This window comes from Pistacia vera, unplaced genomic scaffold (genome assembly GCF_008641045.1).
Source record: "Pistacia vera cultivar Batoury unplaced genomic scaffold, PisVer_v2 Contig153, whole genome shotgun sequence".
In the NCBI taxonomy this organism is placed as follows: Eukaryota; Viridiplantae; Streptophyta; class Magnoliopsida; order Sapindales; family Anacardiaceae; genus Pistacia; species Pistacia vera.
In genome coordinates, this window is record NW_022195608.1 from 45,511 (window position 1) to 68,260 (window position 22,750).

The 22,750-nt window shown below is 35.5% G+C and overlaps 3 protein-coding genes across 4 annotated transcripts; 1 reads left to right on the forward strand and 2 right to left on the reverse strand.

Moving 5' to 3' along the window:
- Nucleotides 1-848: 848 nt before the first annotated feature.
- On the forward strand, nucleotides 849-6,918 carry LOC116124566 (probable polyamine oxidase 4). Its single transcript, XM_031410286.1, has 10 exons — nucleotides 849-1,232; nucleotides 1,889-2,004; nucleotides 2,092-2,180; nucleotides 3,009-3,122; nucleotides 3,298-3,385; nucleotides 3,492-3,577; nucleotides 3,676-3,778; nucleotides 4,788-4,885; nucleotides 5,847-6,276; nucleotides 6,517-6,918. The coding sequence occupies exons 1-10, from the start codon at nucleotides 1,193-1,195 to the stop codon at nucleotides 6,829-6,831; spliced, it is 1,479 nt and encodes a 492-aa protein (XP_031266146.1). The 5' UTR covers nucleotides 849-1,192; the 3' UTR covers nucleotides 6,832-6,918.
- A 3,774-nt stretch (nucleotides 6,919-10,692) lies between these two features.
- Nucleotides 10,693-11,451, reverse strand: LOC116124589. The gene is made up of 2 exons (XM_031410320.1): nucleotides 11,188-11,451; nucleotides 10,693-11,116 (listed from the first exon to the last, which is right to left on the reverse strand). The coding sequence occupies exons 1-2, from the start codon at nucleotides 11,385-11,387 to the stop codon at nucleotides 10,810-10,812; spliced, it is 507 nt and encodes a 168-aa protein (XP_031266180.1). The 5' UTR covers nucleotides 11,388-11,451; the 3' UTR covers nucleotides 10,693-10,809.
- Nucleotides 11,452-15,923: 4,472 nt separating this feature from the next.
- LOC116124576 (protein DJ-1 homolog D-like) lies at nucleotides 15,924-18,885 on the reverse strand. 2 transcript variants are annotated; one of them, XM_031410300.1, is made up of 5 exons: nucleotides 18,773-18,885; nucleotides 18,582-18,698; nucleotides 17,634-18,074; nucleotides 16,758-17,120; nucleotides 15,924-16,247 (listed from the first exon to the last, which is right to left on the reverse strand). In XM_031410300.1, the coding sequence occupies exons 1-5, from the start codon at nucleotides 18,836-18,838 to the stop codon at nucleotides 16,059-16,061; spliced, it is 1,176 nt and encodes a 391-aa protein (XP_031266160.1). In that variant the 5' UTR covers nucleotides 18,839-18,885; the 3' UTR covers nucleotides 15,924-16,058. The 2 variants fall into 2 exon arrangements, with proteins under 2 accessions (XP_031266160.1, XP_031266161.1); XM_031410301.1 differs by having other exon boundaries at nucleotides 16,048-16,195.
- Nucleotides 18,886-22,750: the final 3,865 nt, after the last annotated feature.

Consider the following 22,750-nt stretch of genomic DNA (forward strand, 5'->3'; position numbering starts at 1 on the left):
TTGTTTTTGGTATTTTCCTATGTTGATGTTAATTTTTGTCAATAATAATTCAACCGTTGATTTTTTTTTTTTTTTTGATTTAAAAAAAAAAAATAATAATGAGGAATGAGATTTGGGACAAGTTGAAGAAAGAGGGAGGAAAGAGAAGATATTAGTATTAAAAAGAGTGAATAATTGAATTGAAGTCCACAAGGACAACTCCCATTATTTCCCACACCTAAGTTACCTAACAAAATCAAAAAGTCCTACTTGTACAAGTAACCAACTATAGCATGCATAATGAATATGTGATGCCAATTGCCAATTTGAAATCCCAAAACTAACCCCAACTATATCTTTTTATTTTCCTTCATCTTTAGATTCCGTATAATCAAAAAGTAGATTCTTAATACCTTTTAAGATCGATTTTATTCCTTAAATTGTTGAGATTTATTTATAAAATTCAATTCCCTTTTAAGTAAGTTTTATAACAGAGTCCTGACTAATTACAGACAAAATCTAAAGGATCCAATTCCAGACTCAACTCTCTCAACAAACCCACATGCCCAACTTTTATAGAACATGCTATCTATCTTCCTCAATAATTTAATCTTTTTAAATGAAGATTCATATAATATTATTTTTAATTATATGATTTTTGTTATATCTTTTTATATTATTAAAACAAAAGATAATTTATTTCATTTGGAGGCATTTTCAAAAAGGTAAAACTTTAATAGATGGTGTTTAAAAGTAATTTTGTGCAACAGGGTGAATGCAGAGGTAACGTTACCCACGTATGAGTAATGATACAGGTGAAAATGTCTATAAAATGGAGCTACGTTAGGCGAGGCTGACGAAAAAAGCGAAGTAAACATTGCATTCATCTATGCAACCCAAGCACAACTCTTCCTTCTCCGCTCCATTCTCCTCCATTCTTTTCATTCTTCCAAAAATTTTCATCTCAAAATCATTCAAAGTTTCACCTTATGAGCTGGTTTGGTAAGCTCCGTTGTTCTTCCAATCTCAGCACCTTCATTGCTGGTCTTCTTATTTTCATTCTCTATCATTCTTTCCAGTTAATTTCTAATTTCTTGATTCCTATACACCCTTAATTTTGTTATTTTTTTTCAATTTCGAAATTCTATTTTTCAATCGATTTCGATTTCAATTCCAAAATCTTTCTCTGTCTTTGATCGCTTCTTTTTCATCCATGGATCATAAACAATCATTCCCCGACAATTTGATGGACGGTTAGTATATTCCTTCTATTTCTTTTAAGATTCTATTTGGTCTCTTTACGTTTCCTTCTGTTACGTTTCTTCTAAATAACATGAGAATTTTGCATTTTTGTTTTGTTTTATTTCATCTCTTCGTTCGTTTGATCATCAAAAAAATGGAAAAGTTAACCCTATGCATTACAATTTTGCGTATAATTGTGATGATGTTAACAATTATTTAATTAGAATTCTGAAAAAATAAAAATAAAAATAAAAAATGGTGATGGCTCATTGGCGGTATTAATTTACAATGTAATTACTTAAGTTTTTGATTTTATTCGTATCAAGCCATATTCAGATCTTAAGATTATGCTGCGAATGAATAAGAATTATTAATCTTCCAATTAATTCTATTTAGTTGATGATTTTTGCTCTGTTACACTGCAACCGTATATTGCTGTTAAGCAATTTCAATCATCTATGGGTTCTCGTTGAGATCCTTTTTGATGGAGGGGAGGAAAGGAATGATTTTTTTTTTTTTTTTTAATTTAATTTTATAGTATGAGCTGACAAATGTTTTTAACTTATATGGCATTTCTCAAACGGCTGCTCTATTTTGTTTTGTTCATTTAATAATTTTGCTACGAGTATATTGTGCACTTTCTAATTCGTGTTCATCCAATCTCTAGACACTATTTCCTCGCTTATTAAGAGGAATAACTCTTCCGCCCCTTCTGTTATTGTGATTGGTGCCGGTATCTCGGGACTTGCTGCTGCCAGGGTTCTCTCTGAAGCATCTTTTAAGGTGATCATATTCGACTATGAGACTATTTTTTACATGTTTCCTGTGCAGGGTTATCCGACAATGGCTTATTTTCATTGTTGTCTACAGGTGATCTTGCTGGAATCGCGGGATAGACTCGGTGGACGTATTCATACGGACTATTCATTCGGTTTTCCAGTCGATATGGGAGCATCATGGAAAGTTAATCTTTTTAAATTTGTTTCCTTGGATGCTATATTTAGGTTGCTATACATTTTTGCAATATATTGTCAGTCATGTTAGGTTTAGATTTTCTAGTATACTTTTCCATTCATTGATGGGAATGATTCTGCTCTCTGCATAATTCTTTTTTCCCTGTTCTTTTTCTTTTTTATACTGCGTATGACCCATTATTGCTCCATATGTTGCCACATCCTTTATTCTTGTTTTAGTCCTATGGTCGTACACAGAGGGCAGGAAAGGCTAAAAAGAGTATCCACCACTATTGTTCCGCAATACAAGAAAAAAAATTAAGTTTTGCTTTTAAGTTGCCTTTGAAATCGTGGGTCATACTTATAATGATTCAAATCAGGCACTTCTGATAAATTGGATGATTCTGCAAATGTCTGTTTATTTTATATTTCTTTTACCATTCACTTGCCGATTGGATCCTCCCCTAGCTAAAAATGGATTGCGTGGATAGATTTCTTGTGCTTATAAATACTCATTACCATTGTTTAAAAATAAAAAATATTTAAGATGAAAATGCTTTTGAATTAGGCTTTATAAGGGAGTTAATATTTGATTTGACTGCTGCATCAATACTTTTCAAGGCTTAAAAGAAAATTCCTATGACTTCTTTTGCATCTTTCTCTTGAGTTAATTAGTTTTATTCTAACAAAGACTACAGAAATATTCCTGTGGTGTCTTGTGATATTTGCTGTCAATGCTCTTATCTTTTTTACTTGAAGAAAAAAAAAATGAAATAACTCACTGTTCCATTATTGAAATCCTTATTTACATCTTTGGTCTTGAAAATTATACAGGCTGCATGGTGTCTGTAATGAGAATCCCTTGGCCCCACTGATATGCTCTCTTGGGCTTACATTATACCGTACCAGTGGTGACAATTCTGTGTTATACGACCATGATTTAGAGAGGTAATGTTCTCCTAGTTTTTGCGTCTGTATTATTAATCAGTGCATTTAATACTATATGAAATAAGTAATGCTTGAGGCAATATTGCACTTGAACCAAGGATATATATTTGTATGCAAGATTATTCTGTGTTTAGTCTGAGCTATTGTCTTGAGGATCTGGGTTTTGTCCTTTCAGTTACACACTATATGATATGAATGGCCATAAAGTTCCACAACAGACTGTCATTGAAGTTGGAGATATTTTCAAGAGAATTCTCAAAGAGGTAGGGTCTACATGGTAAAGTCTCCGACTGTTTATTTTTCCATCTATCTATAAACTATGCTCTGTGACAATTGATTAAACACCTGGTTCTTTCTTGACACTTTTAGACAGAGAAGGTGAGGGATGAACATTCCAGTGACATGTCTGTTCTTCAAGCAATATCCATTGTGTTAGATAGGCATCCAGAATTAAGGTAAGGAGATGAAAATCATGTCGAATATCTGCAAATCACTACACTTTTATTGAGCATGAGACCGATAGCAGCCCTGACATAATTTCCATCCTTTGCAGACAAGTAGGACTTGCCCATGAAGTGCTACAGTGGTACATATGTAGAATGGAAGCTTGGTTTGCAGTAGATGCAGATAAGATATCACTGAAAAATTGGGATCAGGCAAGTGATCTCTGTTTAAGATACTCCTTATGGGCTTTAAACATCTAAATAGACCACCTGATAAATTATACATTTCAGTGTCTTGTATATGGAGCTATCTAGTTTTTCCAATATGTGCCTCTGTAGGTTGTAAGGCTTAAGTCCTGGTTGAGGGAAATGTCTAATACTCATTAACTCTACAAGCCTATGTAGAGTTCTGCCATAGTGCTCCAGATCTAATGTTGTTAGAGATTTATAACCTTTACCTTAGGTTTTAATGCTTGGGTCCCGGTTGATGGAAAAGGCAAATACTCATAACTTTACAAGTCCATGTGGAGTTCTACAGTAGTGCTCTACACTTCAATTTAGAATTTTATATCAATAGTGCTGGTAAATTTATAATGGTGAAACAATTTCAAGCTCTATCAAATGGACTTTTTCCGCTGTTATCTATTTTGTAATTTATTCTGCATGATTTATTCACCATGCTACTCTTGGTCTTGAGCTTCTACGTATAAGTTACCTTAAAATCTTAATGATCATGTTTTTTGAAGCTTTTATTCCTTTTTGGTGTAGATATACATTACGACCATAGATGGAGCTAAGCTAGCATGGGACAAAGAGGCCTTTGCGCTTATAAATTATCAAAAAATACTAACCATTTAATCTATAATGAGTATATACCTGTCAGCTATGAGTATGTCCAAGTGGCATTGGATGGACTTATCTTAAGAACTAATTACATTCTTTTGTTCTTATAAATCACTACAAGAAATTTCATTTTCTGCCAAGATCTCCACTTTGATGCACTTGGCTGAAACAATAATTGATCTTTCACTCTTGCAGCAATCTCCTTCCAAGATACTATACTTTTTTAGGTTGCTTTCAAATAAGAAATGCATGGTAAAGTCTTAAAAGTTGAGTGTTAAACTGAATTGTAATAAATGTACTTTGAATCATAGGGTCAGACTTAGATTATCTTAGCTTCAGAGGAATTCTTACATGTTTAAGGGTAATTCTTAATATATAGGAGGATGTACTCACTGGTGGACATGGACTTATGGTGCAAGGTTATGACCCTGTAATTAAAGCTCTTGCAAAAGATATTGACATACGCCTAAATCACAGGTATGCTCATGTAGTTCATTGGTGATCAATTGCATCTATGCTTTAAACCTATTGCTTCATGTGCCTACCTAAATGGAATTTATTGACGTGGGGATCTATACATAAACATGTTATCTATCTAGATACACTCAATTGACTCCTTTGGGAATTCTTAAGCAGAAAAGGACCTTTTTTTCTGCTCTTTATTAATTTTTTTTTTTTGAACTTTTATATTGACTAATCATTGTGCTTGTCTTTTATAAACATGGTATCTATCTAAAAGAAAAGAAAAGGTTTTGTGACCTAGTACATTTCCAAACCATTGAACCTTTAAAATGCAATCCCAAACTGTTTTAGTCTACTTTATGAAATATTTTCCTCCATTCCTCCATGTCCAGATCCAATTCTCCATAAGGTTCTTTAAACCCCATCATATATACAGTTAATTATGGAACCCTGAGTGTATCTTTTAGGTCTTTTTCATCCCAGCTTAATGTCAGTGATGCTGGGTTTTGGTAACATTCTGATGGATTGAGGTGTCTGATGGGGGTATGTATTGAAGGTAAATGCCCAGTATATTTCAAGAGTGAAATTATAATTGCCATTGTTTATTATTTCTTTTTCCATTATCTTTTTCATTATTTCATCAGCACTATATTCATTCATTATTTTTTAAAAAGATTTCCTTAGAATCTAACAGATACTGAGTTCCTTGATGGATGTGGTTTATTTCCTATGCCATACCAATCATTTAAGATTTAGTTTCTATTGCTCAACTCTTCCATTTTATTTCTTGTTCCCCGGCAATAATTTGATTCAGTTGCAATCACTACATGGGATTAATGTGGTATTTAGTTTTAGGAATTTCATAGTTATTCATGTGGTAGAAAGTCACACCCTTTTTCTTGATGAGGAAATTGAATAGATTTAAGATTCTTTTTTCTTTTGCAAGATTTTGACTGTGTTGACTTTTGATAACTAGGGTTACAAAGGTATCAAATGGTCGTAATAAGGTGATGGTCACGGTTGAGGATGGGAGAAACTTTGTTGCTGATGCTGCTATTGTTACAGTACCTATAGGGATTCTTAAAGCTAATTTAATTCAGTTTGAACCAAAATTGCCTGAGTGGAAGGTTGCTGCAATATCAGATCTTGGTGTGGGCAATGAAAATAAGATTGCCTTACTATTCGATAAAGTTTTTTGGCCAAATGTGGAACTCTTAGGCATTGTTGCCCCCACTTCTTATGCTTGTGGTTATTTTCTTAATCTTCACAAGGCAACAGGTCATCCAGTCCTTGTCTATATGGCCGCTGGAAGGTTTGCTAATGACCTTGAGAAGCTATCAGATGAGTCTGCTGCAAAATTTGTAATGTTGCAGCTGAAGAAAATGTTTCCGGATGCAACTGAGCCGGTAAATTCAGTGTTTTCACATTTATTTTGCTTTATTTAATCTATAAATTCCTGCACCTTGTACTATTTGATTGGAAATTATATTTTGACCATAGTATATGTGATGAGAAGTTCCATCTGTTGGCCAGCCTACACTATCTAATTATTAAGCCCGTCAGAAATCAGATTGTTTCTTAGTTATTTTTTTGTTGTGATTATTACAAAACTCTGAACTAATGCTTGGTTGGTCACTCTGGAACAGGTTCATTATCTTTTGTCACGATGGGGAAGTGACCCAAACTCTCTTGGTTGTTACGCATATGATGTGGTTGGAATGCCAGAAGATTTGTACAAGAGGCTTCAAGCACCGTTGGGAAGTATTTTCTTCGGAGGAGAAGCCGTTAGCATGGATCATCAGGGATCTGTACATGGAGCTTACTCAGCTGGAATTATGGCTGCTCAAAACTGTCAGAGGCATCTCTTAAAGCAACTTGGTAACCTCGAGATGCTTCAACTAGTTTCATATAGGCATGACATTCGCGAAACTGCATTTCCCCTTCAAATCTCCAGGATTTGAAATGCTTGAAACTTTAGGTTTTATTACTTTGTTTTCTAGACTGATGCCAAACTCCATAATCATGAATGCTTAAGTAATTTATTTTAAGATCTTCTGTCTCCTATATTTTCAACGCTCTAATCCTGCTATTCTTTCTAGTTTCAAGTACAACAGAAGACATGAGATGGTATATTTCTTGTGGATTATGAGGTTATTGATTGAAGGTCTGAATTCTTAAAATTTTATTAGTGAATTCTTAAAATTTTATTAGTGAATTCATGCACTCAACCATTTGATTGAGTGAAGAGATTGATTAGGACTTCATAACAAAATATATATTTTTTGTTTTATAAATTATTTGGGATTCAATGAGAGGAAATTAGAAGGAACAAAATAATGTTTTCGTATTTTATTCATTGATTAAGAATTTTGTTTCGTTAGATACTTTGGTTATTACAATAGCACTATTTGATCAATCATAATCAGATTTTATTATTATTATTATTATTATTATTTTCATTGCCCCATAAAAATATGTCTGTTTACTGGACTAACTTTTTATCGTTTTCATTAGAGATTCTGTTGTTCATCGTTGTTGAGGTGTCAAATTATTTTATTTTATCTATTTAGACTTGATCTTATCTGCAACTTGTTTTTAAAATGATGGATAAAGTAATAAAGGAAAATGATAGGAAAAAGGAAAAAAGAAAGGATATGAGGGAACATGAAAGTTTAGATATATTAAAACCAGTGTTTTAAAACGTGGCCTGGGTGGACTGATTCAACCTGTTCGACTGAAACCGGGGGCTGGGCCGAGTTTTAAGAGGTAGAAAATTGGAGCTAGTGGTCAAACCGATTTGACCCCCAGGTGGATTGGTGTTACGATAGCAACCTGCTGTCCAATCGGTTTTGGCACAAATCCGGGTCACTATAAATCTAAATCCCCGACATTTTTTTTTTTTTTCTTCATTTTATCAGCGGCTTCTTTTCTGCACAATCTTCTTCTTTGATCTTCCATTGTTCCACAATCAAACTTCATCTCTTCTTCGATTCAAACAACCACAGTTCTTCCACAATCAAAGTCAAACTTCGATCTTCAGCTATTGGGCTTCTTCAGTTCTTCTTCTTCAATGCGTTCTTCTTCTTCTACAACCAAATCTGTTCCCCAAGGTCTGCATTTGTGTACATGGTTATTTCCAGGATTTTAATCAAATTGAGGAGTTAGGCTGGTCTCCTATTGTTGTTATATATGCTTGCTTGTTTGATTGATGGGTGGTTTAAAATGGTGTACTGAGAAAGCTAAAATGTTGCGCTATCGAATTGAGAGCTGGGTTTGGTTGCTAATCATTTTGATTAGCGTGTGTTGACTGTTGAAGGCCTTAGAAAGGATGGGTTTGAGGTGTATTGAGAAAATGCAGCTTAATGGGAATTGCCGTGATGGGTAAATAAGTAATGATAATTATGCAAGGAGATGAGAAATTGGTTGGAACTTGTGATATATTTAGGGAGATGGAGGATGGGTTTAAAAAAAATATGTTGGATGATGTCACCATGCTAATGTTAGTATGATGATGTCATCGGTCCGAACGATCAATCAAACTGGTTCAATTGGTCAATCCGAGACCCAGCCACCTTGCCAGGTTTCACCTTGAGTCGGATATTAAAACATTGATTAAAAAAACCAATAATTTCACATCTCTCTCTGGCTTTTTGCCTTATCTTTATGGATGCAAGTTGTTGATGCCAAATTCACACCAAACGGGGTTGCTTGTCTTACCCTGAAACATGATGATTTTTCCATCTACCCTTGATTATGGATGTCATTGTATCTTGGAACGCTAGTTGAACAGCCTAGTCCTATCCCTGTAAGAAAATAGCAAAGGCTCTTGTGAAACTACAAGGGATGGAGGCTAATTATGACGGCGGTCAGCTTTAAGCCTTTAATCTCAAATGCTCAAGTGCCAGTCTTTTCCGTATGAATATTGAGTTATTATTCCATGCTTGTTAGCCCCTTTCATATAATGAAATAGAATAGGGCTTCAGTGAATTACTTTCCTTTTTTGAATTGTATCTTGTCAATGTTTACTTTCTAATTTAGTAAACACACCCTAAATACAAATCGGTCGACGATTGGATGGCAGTGACGACACCCCAAATGCAATGTCAATCATTCCTTGAGCTAATTTCCCATAAAATCTCTCCAAGATCTAGCATTGGTCAGATCTCACCGATGTTGGTGTTAACATTCTAGGCCAGATCTCATTGACTCTGGCGTCGACAACCCTCCCCATCACCTTGAAAATATTACTCTCTTCCTCCCGACCAAAACCCACCTCAGCCCATCTCGCCAATTATTGGCAAATATCGGTTGTTGCCACAGCCTTTTTTCAATTTACAGTTGATTCACTCACTGAAAATCAACTCTGTCGCTACCATTGCACTCACCGACACTTTCTCTTCAAAAACCTCAATATCCCAGCCTTCAATTGTTTGTTGATCATCATCATAAATTTTAAAGTTTTGGGTGAATAGATAAATTGGCAACCCAACTTGGTGAAGCTCCGGGTCTGGGTTAAACTAGTTAAATTGTTAACCATCCATCTACATAAAAAAAAAACCTAATTAGTGTGTTTCTTACACACAAAATTGAATTAAGAATCGGTTATAGCTTTGGTTTTCAAATTCTTTAGTGGAGGTAAGGGTTAGTCTAACTTTGAAGAAGATACGTATATGGGTTATGGTTTTCGTCCTTATTTGTGTAAAACGCCATTTTGGTATTTTTTGGGAGAGTTTTCAAAAGTGCTACATCTCAACTCACCACAAAAGTAGTGTCATTTAATATAATTTTTCTTCTAGTAATTATTTTCATAATATAAATGAAACTATTTATTTATATTATATATGGTATTCCTAATTTTAGATATTAAAATTAATCTAAATAACTAAAATATTTAATTATACTTTTAAATATATTAATTAATTATGAATGAATCATTAAATAAGATATTATTAATAGTTATATTTATAATATTTCCATAACAAAATTTATTTTCAATATAATTTTTAATTAGGGGATTTTTTACTAAACCCTTGTGTGTTTGGCCTTTTTCTTGTGAGTACCCTCTGATTTCGGAAATACTACCTTAAACCCCCGTGTGTTTGACATTTTTTTGTTGTGAACACCCATTAGTTTTAGAAATATGACCCTAACCCCTTGTGTGTTTGACTTTTTTTTATAGTAAACACTTGCTGACTTCAAAATATTATCAATTCAGCCTTCAAATTTTATCAACAATTTCAATAATTTAGCTTCCAAAAAATATGTTGACCTGTTAACATTGTTGACAGATGTTAGATGTTAAATTGATTGAATAATAAAAACATTATTTCCATAAAAAATGAGAGTTAAGAGTCTCATTCATAAAACCAATGAGTGTTCACTACAAAAAAAGGTTAAAACACATACGTTTACCATAAATAAATTAAAAAAATTAAAAAAAAAACTTTTTAATTATTTACTTATTTAATATACATGATATACAAGATTAAAAAATAAAAAAAAGGTTTATCCCAACTTGGATAAGGAATCCCATACCTCTCATAAACTCCTTGTCCCAATTCATTGAGACTAAATGACGAGGGTGAGATTAACCGTAATCCTACCTCATTCTCCTTAAAACCTTGATAATATGAAGGATTGTAAAGATGGTGATACTAAACATAGTCCCATCCAACTCTCCTTAAAACCTAGATAATCATAAGGATTGAACTATTTTAAAAAAATAGTCCTATCCCACCTTTAGTCCATGTCCCAAACACAACTTAGATATACAGATGCCAAACCTACATGTCAATTCCATCTCAGTAATAAAAACATGTAAATATAAAACCGTACTACAATTCATTTCGGTACTGAGATACAACATAGACATAGTTAAAAAAATGTCATTTTGAAATATATGATGGGTAGGGTAATTAAAATAAAATAAAATTACATAATTAAGCAAATAAAGCAGTCTGATTGGAAAAGCTGTTTGTGCTTGCAGATCTGTGAGGATCCATTGGTGGCCGCCTGTTCCCCAACAAATTACCAATATTATTATTTGTTTTTGAACATGAGGGCCTTTGAGATGATGACTTCTTTGGAGGACATGGGAGATTGTTGTAGATGGCTGCATAACTTTTGCAAGACTTCAATTTCTTATTGTAAGGATTCTCAGGCTTTGCAAGATCTTCTAAGCATGTCACCTCTTTTAATGATGTAAATGACTGTGATTTCCCTTGGTAATGCTTTGAAAGCCCTCTCCTATAATTAATTCAACAATTAACTATATGATCAAAATCAAACAACAAGATAGATATAAGAGGTGAGCTTACTTGGAAGGAAGTTGTTGAAGAAGAGAGGACATATCCTGCAAAGGGTCTTTGATTTTTGGTGAAGAATTTGAAACTTCTTCTTCGATATCAGGCTCTAATGATCCAATACTTGAACCTTCAGACGAGATTGAATCAGCTTCTTCTTCTTCTTCCTCCAATTTAAGTTGGTTTAAATCAGAATATTTAGGAGGCAACTCCATCTTATAAATATTGGTGAGAGGTTTCTTCTTTTGGAATGAAAAGAATTTGGTTGGAAGCAGAAGCGAGCTGTGAATATATATATATATATATAAATGTTATAAAATATTAAAAGATTCGATTTTATCCACTTTAGTTTTGAGTGTCCTCCACCACCCTCTTAGCTAGATATAGCTAATCAGGTGTTTGTCAAACCCACCTTCTTTATACAGCGCGTACATTCAGTCTCTGTCGTTTCGTTGTAATTTGGGAGGCAATGTTGTTAGAAAAATGGGAAAAGCGCGTGAAGAATGAAATAGAAAAAGGGTGTCAGTGTAATTCATGGACATCGAAACCAAAACCACCCACTGATTCGGTTTCCAACTAAAAAATACATATCCTCCTTCCCTTCTTATCCAACTATTTATTTATTCCCCAAAAATCTTCTAATTTATAAAGCCTAATTATTGCAAATTGATTTATAAGAAACGCGCCGCGCCCGCGTACGGGCAAATTTATGTGAAAATGAGCCGTTCTGAAGATAAAATGAAATTATGAATGTCATAGGTTTGACTTTGACTCCGACATCAAGATATACAAAAAAGAAAAGAGAAGAAATCTAAATAAGCTAAGTTTGTCTCACTTTGTCACAACATCCATAAATGAAAATCCACATGCTGTTGGGCTGTCAACCATGAAATATATCTTACAACATATAATATATTATAAATTAATACATTCTTCAATAACATTCTCCTTTAACAATAATAGTTAATTAACACACACCATGCTATTAAACAAATAGAATGTTAGTAAGTAAAAACTTTTGAATTTGCAGCTACTATCAAAACCCACCCAGTAATCTTATAATGTTGCAAGAGTAGCATCTCCTGGCTATCCCAATTTAAAGCCACTGCATGGTAAGATCTCAGCAAAATTGAAACAAATACACTATATTTAATTTACAGATTAAGGTTTGGTTAGGGATTGTTGTACCTTTTTCCCATAATCACTGGCACCATTACGATTGCCAATCGACCATCTTTCCAATGATGCTGGTGGTTTATTGAAATGTTATGGCGTTAAGTTGCAACAAACCCGAAAAAGTTTGGTCAATATTTTTTTGGCTTGCCCCGACTTTTGACCAAATCCCCAATTAGGAGTGGGATAAATAATCCGAAAACCGAATTGAACCAAACCAAAACCGAACCGAAAATTAGGTTTTTTTACAAACCGGTTCGGTTTTCAGTTTGTGAAATTCAAAAAACCGAAAAACCGTCTCAATTTTTGATTTGAAAAAAATTTCAAACCGGTTTTTAAACCGATTTTACCCTAAATATAAAAGCAAAAAAATTATTATATATAAAATAATAAATATTTGAATTTAGGGACTTAAATGAAACATTGAAGAATTTTAAGGATTAAAGGATAATTTGAAAACCGGTTAACCGAACCAAAAATTTGGTTCGGTTTACATTCGATTTTTAACCGAAATCGGTCCGATTTTCGGTTTGGATAAACTGGTTCGATTAACCGGATTATCCCACCCCTATAGCCAATACCATTGCATAGATAGCTGGCCAGTGATCGTAATTGTGTCAGTAGTGTCAATCCACTCACTGGCAACAAGTTCATCGATGACAATTGTTGCCACTACTGGCGGTGGTTGGGCAGTTATGCCCTGTCCAGATTTTTATTATTTTAATTTAAAAAATTATTTATAATAAAAGAATTTTGATTTTAATTTTAAATTGGGTAATTTTGTAAATTACTCCGCTGAAGGCATTTATTAAAATCTAAAAGCTAGAAAATTCTACTTTTGTGAGAAGCTACAACAACCTTAAACTCATGAATTATAATTTTTTTTATGTAATATTAAACCCATCAGAATTTAGTCAAATAATCAAGTCTCTGGTTTGGGAAGTGCAGAAGATTTCTAAATGGGAAATGACTTTTAGCCTCCACCAATTTGATCAGTAGCCCTCATTATTTTATTTGAATGAGGTTAACAGGGTAATCTCATTTTATAGATGGGTCTAACCTAATTCTCCACTTGAAGCCCAGTTTACCATCCTATTAATTATTCTATTGTCCTCAGCTCATGATAGGACCTACCTCAATTGTTAAATGCTGGGACAAGCCAAGTCATCTGATTATACATTCCAGGCTATCGATGGGTTTCATTGATTCACTCACTTTCTAAACCCGAATCAATATAAGAGTACGAGTTTAAGCTCATCAAGTCTGTTATGTCTCAAAAGTCAAGCCTATGTTAACACAATTAATGTCTCTCTCTACCAATTGCCAAGCCCATATCTCTAAAGATATTCTCACAAACTTTATCTTATTTCAAAGAGATGAATGGACGAGAGCCTTCCATGTGTCAAGGCAGCTTGCAAAACACTAATTGCATTGAGTGCAAATGTGAATAAAGGGGCATTTCTCTTCCCGAAGAAGGGAGGCGAGGGGCTGGGCTGAGATTTAGCTTCAATTCTTTCTCTCTGTAAAAACACTGTATTTCTTCATCTTTGTATGCCTTACGGGCAAATTCATAGAAATAGGGAGAGATCAAATAAAATAACAATGGATGTATGAGTCGCTTGTTGCATCCGAACCACTATAAAAACCGCTCTTGCCAATCTTTCATTTATATTTTCTGCAAAATATATAATCTCAGCTCCATATTCAAATCTCATGGATCCATCACGTGTGATTCCTAAGTCCGCTTAGCGCTTCTCACGTGCGAGTCGTTGGCGTCCAAAATCAAGCGTCAATAGTTTGGTGGCCCATGCAGGTCCGATTCTCAAACCTGCATCAAAGTTCCTTGATGGCGTGCTCAGATCTCAAACCCACGTCAGAGTTCTCTGATCGCGTGGCCAGATCGTAGATCGCACGTGTTAGAATTCTTCGATCGCGCATCAGAATTCTCCAATCGCGTGGCCAGATCGCAGATTGCACGCATCAGAGTTCTCCGATCACGTGGCTAGATCGCAGATCGCACGCCCATGCCATCCTGATCCTCAGCTTCAGATCGCGGATCTTTAGCTTCAAATCGCGTGTTCAGATCACTGATCACACGCTGAGATCGTTGATCTCTTGTGCTCTTAGGTAGAGCTCGTTATGATCTCTCAAGTTGAGCTCATTTTGACCTCAAGTTGAGGTCGTTTTGCTCATTCAGGTCGTTTTGACCTCTCAGGTCGAGGAGAGGTCGTTTTGACCTCTAAAATTGAGGTCGTTTTGCTTTTTGAGCTCGTTTTGACCTCTCAGGTCGAGGTCGTTTTGCTCTCAAGTTGAGCTCGTTTTGCTCAGATTGAGCTCGTAATGACCTTTCAGGTCATTCTCCTACCAGATTTCAGGTCGAGCTCCTACCAGATTTCAGGTCATTTTCCTAACATATTTCAGGTCGAGCTCCTAACAGATTTCTGGTCGCTCCTAACAGATTTCAGTTCGAGCTCTTAACAGATTTCTGATCGCTCCTAACAGATTTCTGGTCGTTTTCCTAACAGATTTCTGGTCGCTCCTAACAGATTTCTGGTCGCTCCTAACAGATTTCTGGTCGTTCTCCTAACAGATTTTTGGTCGCTCCTAACAGATTTCTGGTCGTTTTCCTAACAGATTTCTGGTCGCTCCTAACAGATTTCTGTTCGAGCTCTTCAGTTCGAGACTGCAGCAATTCAGATCAAAGACTTAGTTTCTGAAGCGCGATTACGCACTTCAAAAACGGGGGGCTTCTGTTATGCCTCAAAAGTCAGCCTATGTCAGCACAATTAATGTCCTCTTACCATTCCAAGCCCATATCTCCAAAGATATTCTCACCAACTTTATCTCATTTCAAAGAGATGAATGGCGAGAGCCTTCCATGTGTCAAGGCAGCTTGCAAAACACCCATGCATTGAGTGCAAATGTGAATAAAGGGGCATTTCTCTTCCCGAAGAAGGGAGGCGAGGGGCTGGGCTGAGATTTAGCTTCAATTCTTCTCTCTGTAAAAACACGTTGTATTCTTCTTTGTATGTCTTACGGGCAAATTCATAGAAATAGGGAGAGATCAAATAAAATAACAGTGGATGTATGAGTCGCTTGTTGCATCCGAACCACTATAAAAACCCCTCTTGCCAATCTTTCATTTATATTTTCTGCAAAATATATAATCTCAGCTCCATATTCAAATCTCATGGATCCATCACGTGTGATTCCTAAGTCCGCTTAGCGCTTCTCACGTGCGAGTCGTTGGCGTCTAAAATCAAGTGTCAACAAAGTCCATACCTATCATTTCAATAATAATGTTGGTTCAAATTCATATGATAATTATTTATTTAAAATCTAAAGAGAGACTTCATTACAATTAGAAAAGGAAACCTATCTAATAAATAGGTTAGTTAAAGTGTAAGTTTGTATGATTATACTTAATGTTTTTAAGTCAATTGATCAATGTGGACAAAGTTTTGTTGAACCACACAAAATCTTATGTTCTTAACTGTCTGGTTGTGATTGCTTTTATTTTTCACTTTTCACTAATCAGATTTTCTTTAACAAGTAAATTCCACCAAAAGCATAGCAACTCATGAAATGCATTGATGAAAGTAGACCCAAACATTCAAAGTCATCTCCAGGATAACTGCTGGAAACATTTATTGTACAAACTTATTGGTATATATATGCATACAAGCACATTGATAGCATGGTGAGAAGATGACCTAGAAAACAATCTGGATTCCAAGCAACCCCATCAACCGAGAGATGAATTCTGGGTGTCCTGGCCATGCTGCTCCAGTAACCAAATTCCCGTCAGTAAAGCAATAGTCTATCGGATCAGGTTCTAACCAAGTTGCTCCTGCCAACACCACATTAAGCTTAACGGAAGGGTATGCAGTACATTTCTTTCCCTGTAGCTCAATCAGGATTAATATTCACAGTATGGTTAGACAGTTTTGATACTATGACTAACCAAACAAACAAAATGACAATATTTGGACAGGGAACAATACAATAATGTATGAGTCTTTGTTGCTTTCCCAAATATTTTACTATATTGTATTTTGTAGTTTAAAAACACAACTAAGTTTAACCGAGAATATAGAACGGATTGGTGTTTCTTCCTCTCCCCATTCTGTTGTTTTTCAAAACCTCTAGATTGAAATTAATTCTTCTTTCCTTCTTTCATGTCTGCTTCCCCTCTGATGCTCCCTACTTATTTCTTAATTATCTTTCATGTTATTAATACACTAATTCTGATTACATAACATCTTAAAGGTTTCTCCTTTCCCTCTCTCCTACTTCCCAAGAGCCAAATGGAACTTGAGATTTATAATCACGAAAATGTGCCCACAGCATAATAATGAAACAACCAAAATGTGTACATTTATTTGTTAAACAAACAATATCAACAACATTACCTTTAGAACACCAGCTGCAGCTAAAATCTGCTGTCCATGGCAAATGGATGCAACTGGCTTATTGGATTCCATGAATTCCTTAACTAATGCAAGTACTGTTTCATTCAGAGCAAGATATTCTGGCGCTTGACCTCCAGGGATGACAAGAGCATCATAATTTGAGGCATTCACACCTTCGAAGTTAGCTGTTAGAGTGAAATTATGGCCTAGCTTCTCACTGTAAGTTTGGTCACCTTCGAATTCATGGATAGCAGTTGGGCATTTATCACCAGCCTTTTTCTTGGGGCAAACTGCATCAACATGGCACTCTAGTACTTGAAGGGACTGAAAAGGAACAGTTATCTCATAATCTTCCATGAAATCCTGCAAATATGAAACAAGAGAAGCAATTATGCCAATAATTAAGTGAAAAAGTGCTTTCATCAAGTATGATTTATAGTTTTAGATTTAATAAAACATTAAAATAGTTTATATAAGAAATATTTTCACTTTCACATTCATAAAGTGGGTTTGGGTAGAACTCACTCCCAAAAGCTAGCTCAAGGGAGGAGGGAGCCCAATCACTTATATACACCATAACAACTCACTATTGGGACGATGTGAGACAAATTTAACTTCTAACACCCTCCCTCATGCTCGGTGTGTAAGGCCGGGGTCCAAACCCATCATCACCCCAACCAAAGAGGGGAGAGAAACAAACATGGCTCTGATACCATGACAAAGTGGGCTTGGGTAGAACTCACTCCCAAAAGCTAGCTCAAGGGAGGAGGGAGCCCAATAACTACACCATAACAGCCCACTATTGGAAAGATGTGTGACAAATTCAACTTCTAACATACATTTGGTAGTTTAATGCTCCAATAAAAAAGAACTTACCCCACAAAGAAATAAGATCCTCTTATTTGAACCAGTTATGGTGCCACCTAGTGCTTTAACAAAAAGCCGAATGTACTCAGGATGCCCCTCATAAGTAGCCCCAGTAATGATATTACCATCAACAACACAAGCAGCCAGGGTTTCTGGCTCTACCCAAGAAGCACCTGCATCAATGAGAGTAGGTTTCAAAGTAGGATATGCTGTGCACTTTCGACCTTTAATTATGCCTGCCGCCGCCAATATTAATTGCCCATGGCAAATGGATGCAATGGGCTTCCCTGAGTTGGAAAATTTTCTCACCAAATCTATAACAGATTTATTCATAGCAAGATACTCTGGAGCTCGTCCTCCTGGTATGACCAACCCATCATATGCACTGAATTCAATTTCATCAAACGTTGCATTGAGCGCAAAGTTGTGACCACGCGGCTCAGCACATGTCTGCAACAAGTTAAAAATGATTATAAATAAATTTCAAAAGAACACAAGATAGGTAACTTGCTCATCAGTTACTCAAAGCACAGATACACTCTTTCAAAACGAAAAGGCTATGAGCTAGAGCACGTTTTAATCAATCAATACCACAAGAAAATAGTTTAAATCTTTTCTGTTTCACATCTTGATTTACTCATTCAGCAACATATAGTAAATATATAATCTCTCAAACATATATAAACTAAAATCAAGAAACCGAGCAACATAATCAGGATTTAAACTGTGCCAGTACTCACTAAAACAAAATATAAAATAAAATAAAAATACTCAGATATTAACTGAAATTCCTTCTCAAGTTTAGAAACAATTTTATAAAATTAGTTAATAACTCAACTGGCCAAACCTGTTCTCAGACCAACGAATTAGCATAATCAATGAGATTTAAACTCTATTTGACTTCAAAACAAATAACATATGTTCCAAATAACTTTTAAAAAGAGAGAGTTGAGAGACCTTTTTGCCAGAAGATCCCAGAACGGCGGTGCGGCAAACATCACCGGCCTTTTTGCCGGGACAGACGGCATGAACGGAGACTCCGTAAGCCAATAACGCTTGAAAAGGAACCATGGCCTGCATTGCACTTTACAATTACATTTCTAATTCAACCAAAGAGGATTTAAATTAATTTAATATAATTTAGATACCTCATAGTCTTCCATGTAATCTCCACATAGTAGCAAAACACTTCTCTTGCCATTGCTATTCGCCATTTCTATTCTCAAAAAAAATTCTGTTTCAACTTAGCTGATGATTTTAAGCATGGCTTCGCCTAGACTCTACGTATGCATATATTTTGTGTTAGAAGTTGATTTTTTGTTCTTTTCAATAATTTTACCCCTAAGTTTTAGAGTAAGTACATTCCGCTCCAACAATTTCGAAAATAACACTTTTATCCTTAAACTAGTACACTTGTTATTACAAAGGGTTTTTCTTTAAATCCCTCGAGTTTTTCGACAACCCAAAACCCCCTTAGGTATTGGTAATTACGCTCAATCCCCTCCCACCAATGTTTTTACGAGTAAACGACATTTTTCCACCCAAGGTTTAGCGAATCTGCAAGTTTCCACCCATGGTTTCATAAATTATAGATTCTCTCCCTTAAATTAACATCGTTACTTTTCTCTCAAAATAACCCTCACATCTCAAATTTCTCTCAAATAACCCTCAAAAGAGATCTCGGCCAAGCAAAAAATCTAGCCTGATTTTGACACCATTGGACCTCCCCGAGGACCTCGACACCACCATCGGCATCCCCTTATCCTCCTCACTAAAACCCCTAACTTTTCCACCTGATTACGCTTTGGCAAGGTGTCGGAATTTGGCTGGAAAGACGTGACAAAACGCGAAAACCTAAGGAAGAGGCGATGGTGATCGACGGGAAATTGAGATTGGTGATGTTGGGGGTTTTGGTGGGGGGAAGCCGGTGATGCTATTGGTGGTGTTGGGAGTGGTTTCCGATGTTAGGAGTGGTTTCCAGTGTTGGGAGTGGTTTCCGGTGTCGGGACTTGCCAGAATTTGGATGAAACGCCAATTGAAACTAAGAGCAGCGGCCAGCAATTAGGGGGTTCAATTAGGCGGGGAGTCAAGGGTTTTGATGTGGGGGTTGAGGGGATTGTAATGGAGGTGTCAAGAGGGGTTGACTACGCTGAGAACAGGCCATAATGGCCTAAAATCGCTGGTGGGATGAAATTGAGAAGTGAAGGGTTATTTTAAAATTTTTAACTTTGAATTGACCATTTTACCCTTTTAATTATTAGATTAAACAATTTTCTATTAATTTAAAGGTGGGAACTTGCAGATTCGCCAAACCTTGGATGGGAAATGTCGTTTACTCATGTTTTTACATTAGTTTTAAGGGATAAGTACATTACACCTCCAAAGGTTTGGCCAAATCCCATAAACTATTTGTGGTACTGATAATTACTCTCAACTTCTCAGTGGCACTGAAAATGACTCTAAACCCACTATCGTTCAATGTCTTTCTGTTACTTTTAACCATATAAAGGGTAAATGACTTTAATACCCTCACCTCTATGCCCATCAATCCCAAGTCACCCCACTTACTTTCACATCACCTAACCTATAGCAGGCCCCAACACCCATTCCAGGATTCAAAAATAATTAAATTACGTGCAAATATGAAATTTTAATAAGAAAATAGAAAAGAAGCTACAAAATAAAAGTGTCTGAAAAATGGGAAAATTCTAGAAAAATAAAAGAAATTTTGAATAATTAAAAGAATAAGACATATATATTAAATAAAATGATCTAAAATTTGAAAAACTTTGTAAAAAGTTAAAAAATTAATAACAATCTTTAAAAAAAAAATTGAATTTGGCAATATTTTTTTTTAGATTTTAGTTTCTTTTTTATAGGTTTTTGTAGTATTTTTTTTTTCAAAAGTACTCTTAATTTTTCAAAATCTTCAAAAGTTTTTTTTTTTTAATAATTGTTTCTTTGTCTTTTTAGATTAAGGATTTGTGTTATTGAAGTTTTTTTTATTAGTTATTTTACATTTTTTATTTTAAAATGAGTTGTTAATAAATTTTAGGGTAAATTCGTTATGTACAAAATATAATTAGGCTAATTCGTAATTGTGTTTGGTCAAGTTCAGTCAACCTTCATATTTGTAGTGGTCTACGTTAGGGTGTCAACGAGTCGAGTCGCCGCTCGCGACTCAGCTTGGCTAACTACAGTGTTGAGCCGAGTTCAAGCTCGCTAGATTTAGGCTTGAAAAGCTTGATTGGGAAAGCGGAAAAATGGAGGATTGGAATTTTTTTTTTTTTTTTTGTAAGCTCAAGCTCACTTTCTATGTCAAGCTTGAATTTTAAAATCGCCAAGCTCGAGCCGAACTCGACACTTTAGCAACTTGCAAGCTCGATAGCCAAAGCTCGACTCGACTCGACTCAGCTCGTTTACATCCCTAGTTTACGTGGTAAGTTCGAGAGTTTTTGGGATATAAGTAGTTTTTAAGGGTGTAAATGAGTTAAAGGTCAGTAATTATAAAACTTTAGGCACATTTTACTCTTTTACCCTTGATTATGTTAAAATTAACCGAAAAAGCTTTAAGAGGCTAACAACAGGGGATTTAGAGTAATTACCAACACAACAGGTTTTCTTTTTATAATTATCAGTACCATAAGGGGTTAAAACTATTTGGCCAAACCTCAAAGGGTTTATAGTACTTATCCCTTAGTTTAAATTGAGTAAAAAACCTAAATGCCCTCACCAACCATGCCTATCCAATCCAACAGCCCTCCCCCATTTTGACATTGTCTCCAGCAGTGCCAACACGAACCGCACCAACCCACCCACCTATTTTGACTGTATCTACAGTCCCCAATACTTTGACTTCGTCTTAAGAAGCCCCTAACACCTATCAACCCAAAGCCACCCACTTTGACTCTATATCCAAGTGCACCAAGTGTTAGACTTACAAAAATTATTAAATTATAAAAAAATATTAAAAAAATTGAAAAAATTAAAAGAAAGAAACTAACAAATCTCAAAAAAGAAAAAGAACAAAGTAAAAAAAAAAAAACAAAAACAAAAATTAAAAGTAAAAAAGTGAAGAGAAATCTAGAAAAATGGAAAGAATCTAGAATAAAAAACTATTGATAGCCACTTTTGTCAAGGGAGTCCTAATCATGCAATCAAGGCCCAAATCACGCAAGCAAAGTTGCAATTAAGGCACAAAGCTATAGCTCAAGCTTTAAGGTTATACTTTGGGCCCAAATAATTACTACTCGCATGTAAGCCCTAACATCCTCAAATGGTAAGCTCATAACATTCTACGCATGTAAGCCCATGACACTCTAAATATGAAGCCCACAGCATTCTGCGCATGTAAGCCCAAGATAATCTTGTATACAAGCCCATGACACTTCCATAGATAAGCCCATGACACATGATGTTAAAAATGCATCAAGCAATGGCACAAATTGTCCTATAAAGCCCATCACATGATGACACTCGTTGCTACAAAGCCTATCATACGTAGACAACCATTGCTATAAAAGTCACAACACGATGGCACTTGTTGCTATAAAACCTATTACAAAATAACACTCGTTGATATAAAGCCTATCACACGATGAAACTTGTTGCTATAAAGCCCATCAAATGACGTCACCCATTACTAAAAGCCCATCATAAGATGACTGCTAAAAGCCTGTGGTGGCATTCCTTGCTACAAAGCCCATCACACAATGACACCAGTTGCCAAAAGCCCATCACATGATGATATCCATTTCTACAATCATGCAATAACACCTTTTTATTTCAGGCACACTCTAGTCTAAGGATATCGACATATTCTTCTGCAAGCCTTTCCACAACAAAAGTGATACGGGTTAAGAGTTTCACACCTAAAAGGTTAATCTATTAGGTGAAGGGACTCCCTCCTTTATAAGCCCAAGACCTCCACAATACGCTTTCAATGTGGGATTCGTTACATTCTCCCCCACCCAATCCTGTGACGCCTTTATCACAAATGGGGCCCCTTGCTTACCTGTTCACCTCACTCTCGTGTAGACCCATAATCACATGTGGACGCCCCCATGTGAGCCCTTGGCAGGAAATCAAAAGATGAACCGGGTTTGCTCTAATATCACTTGTCAATT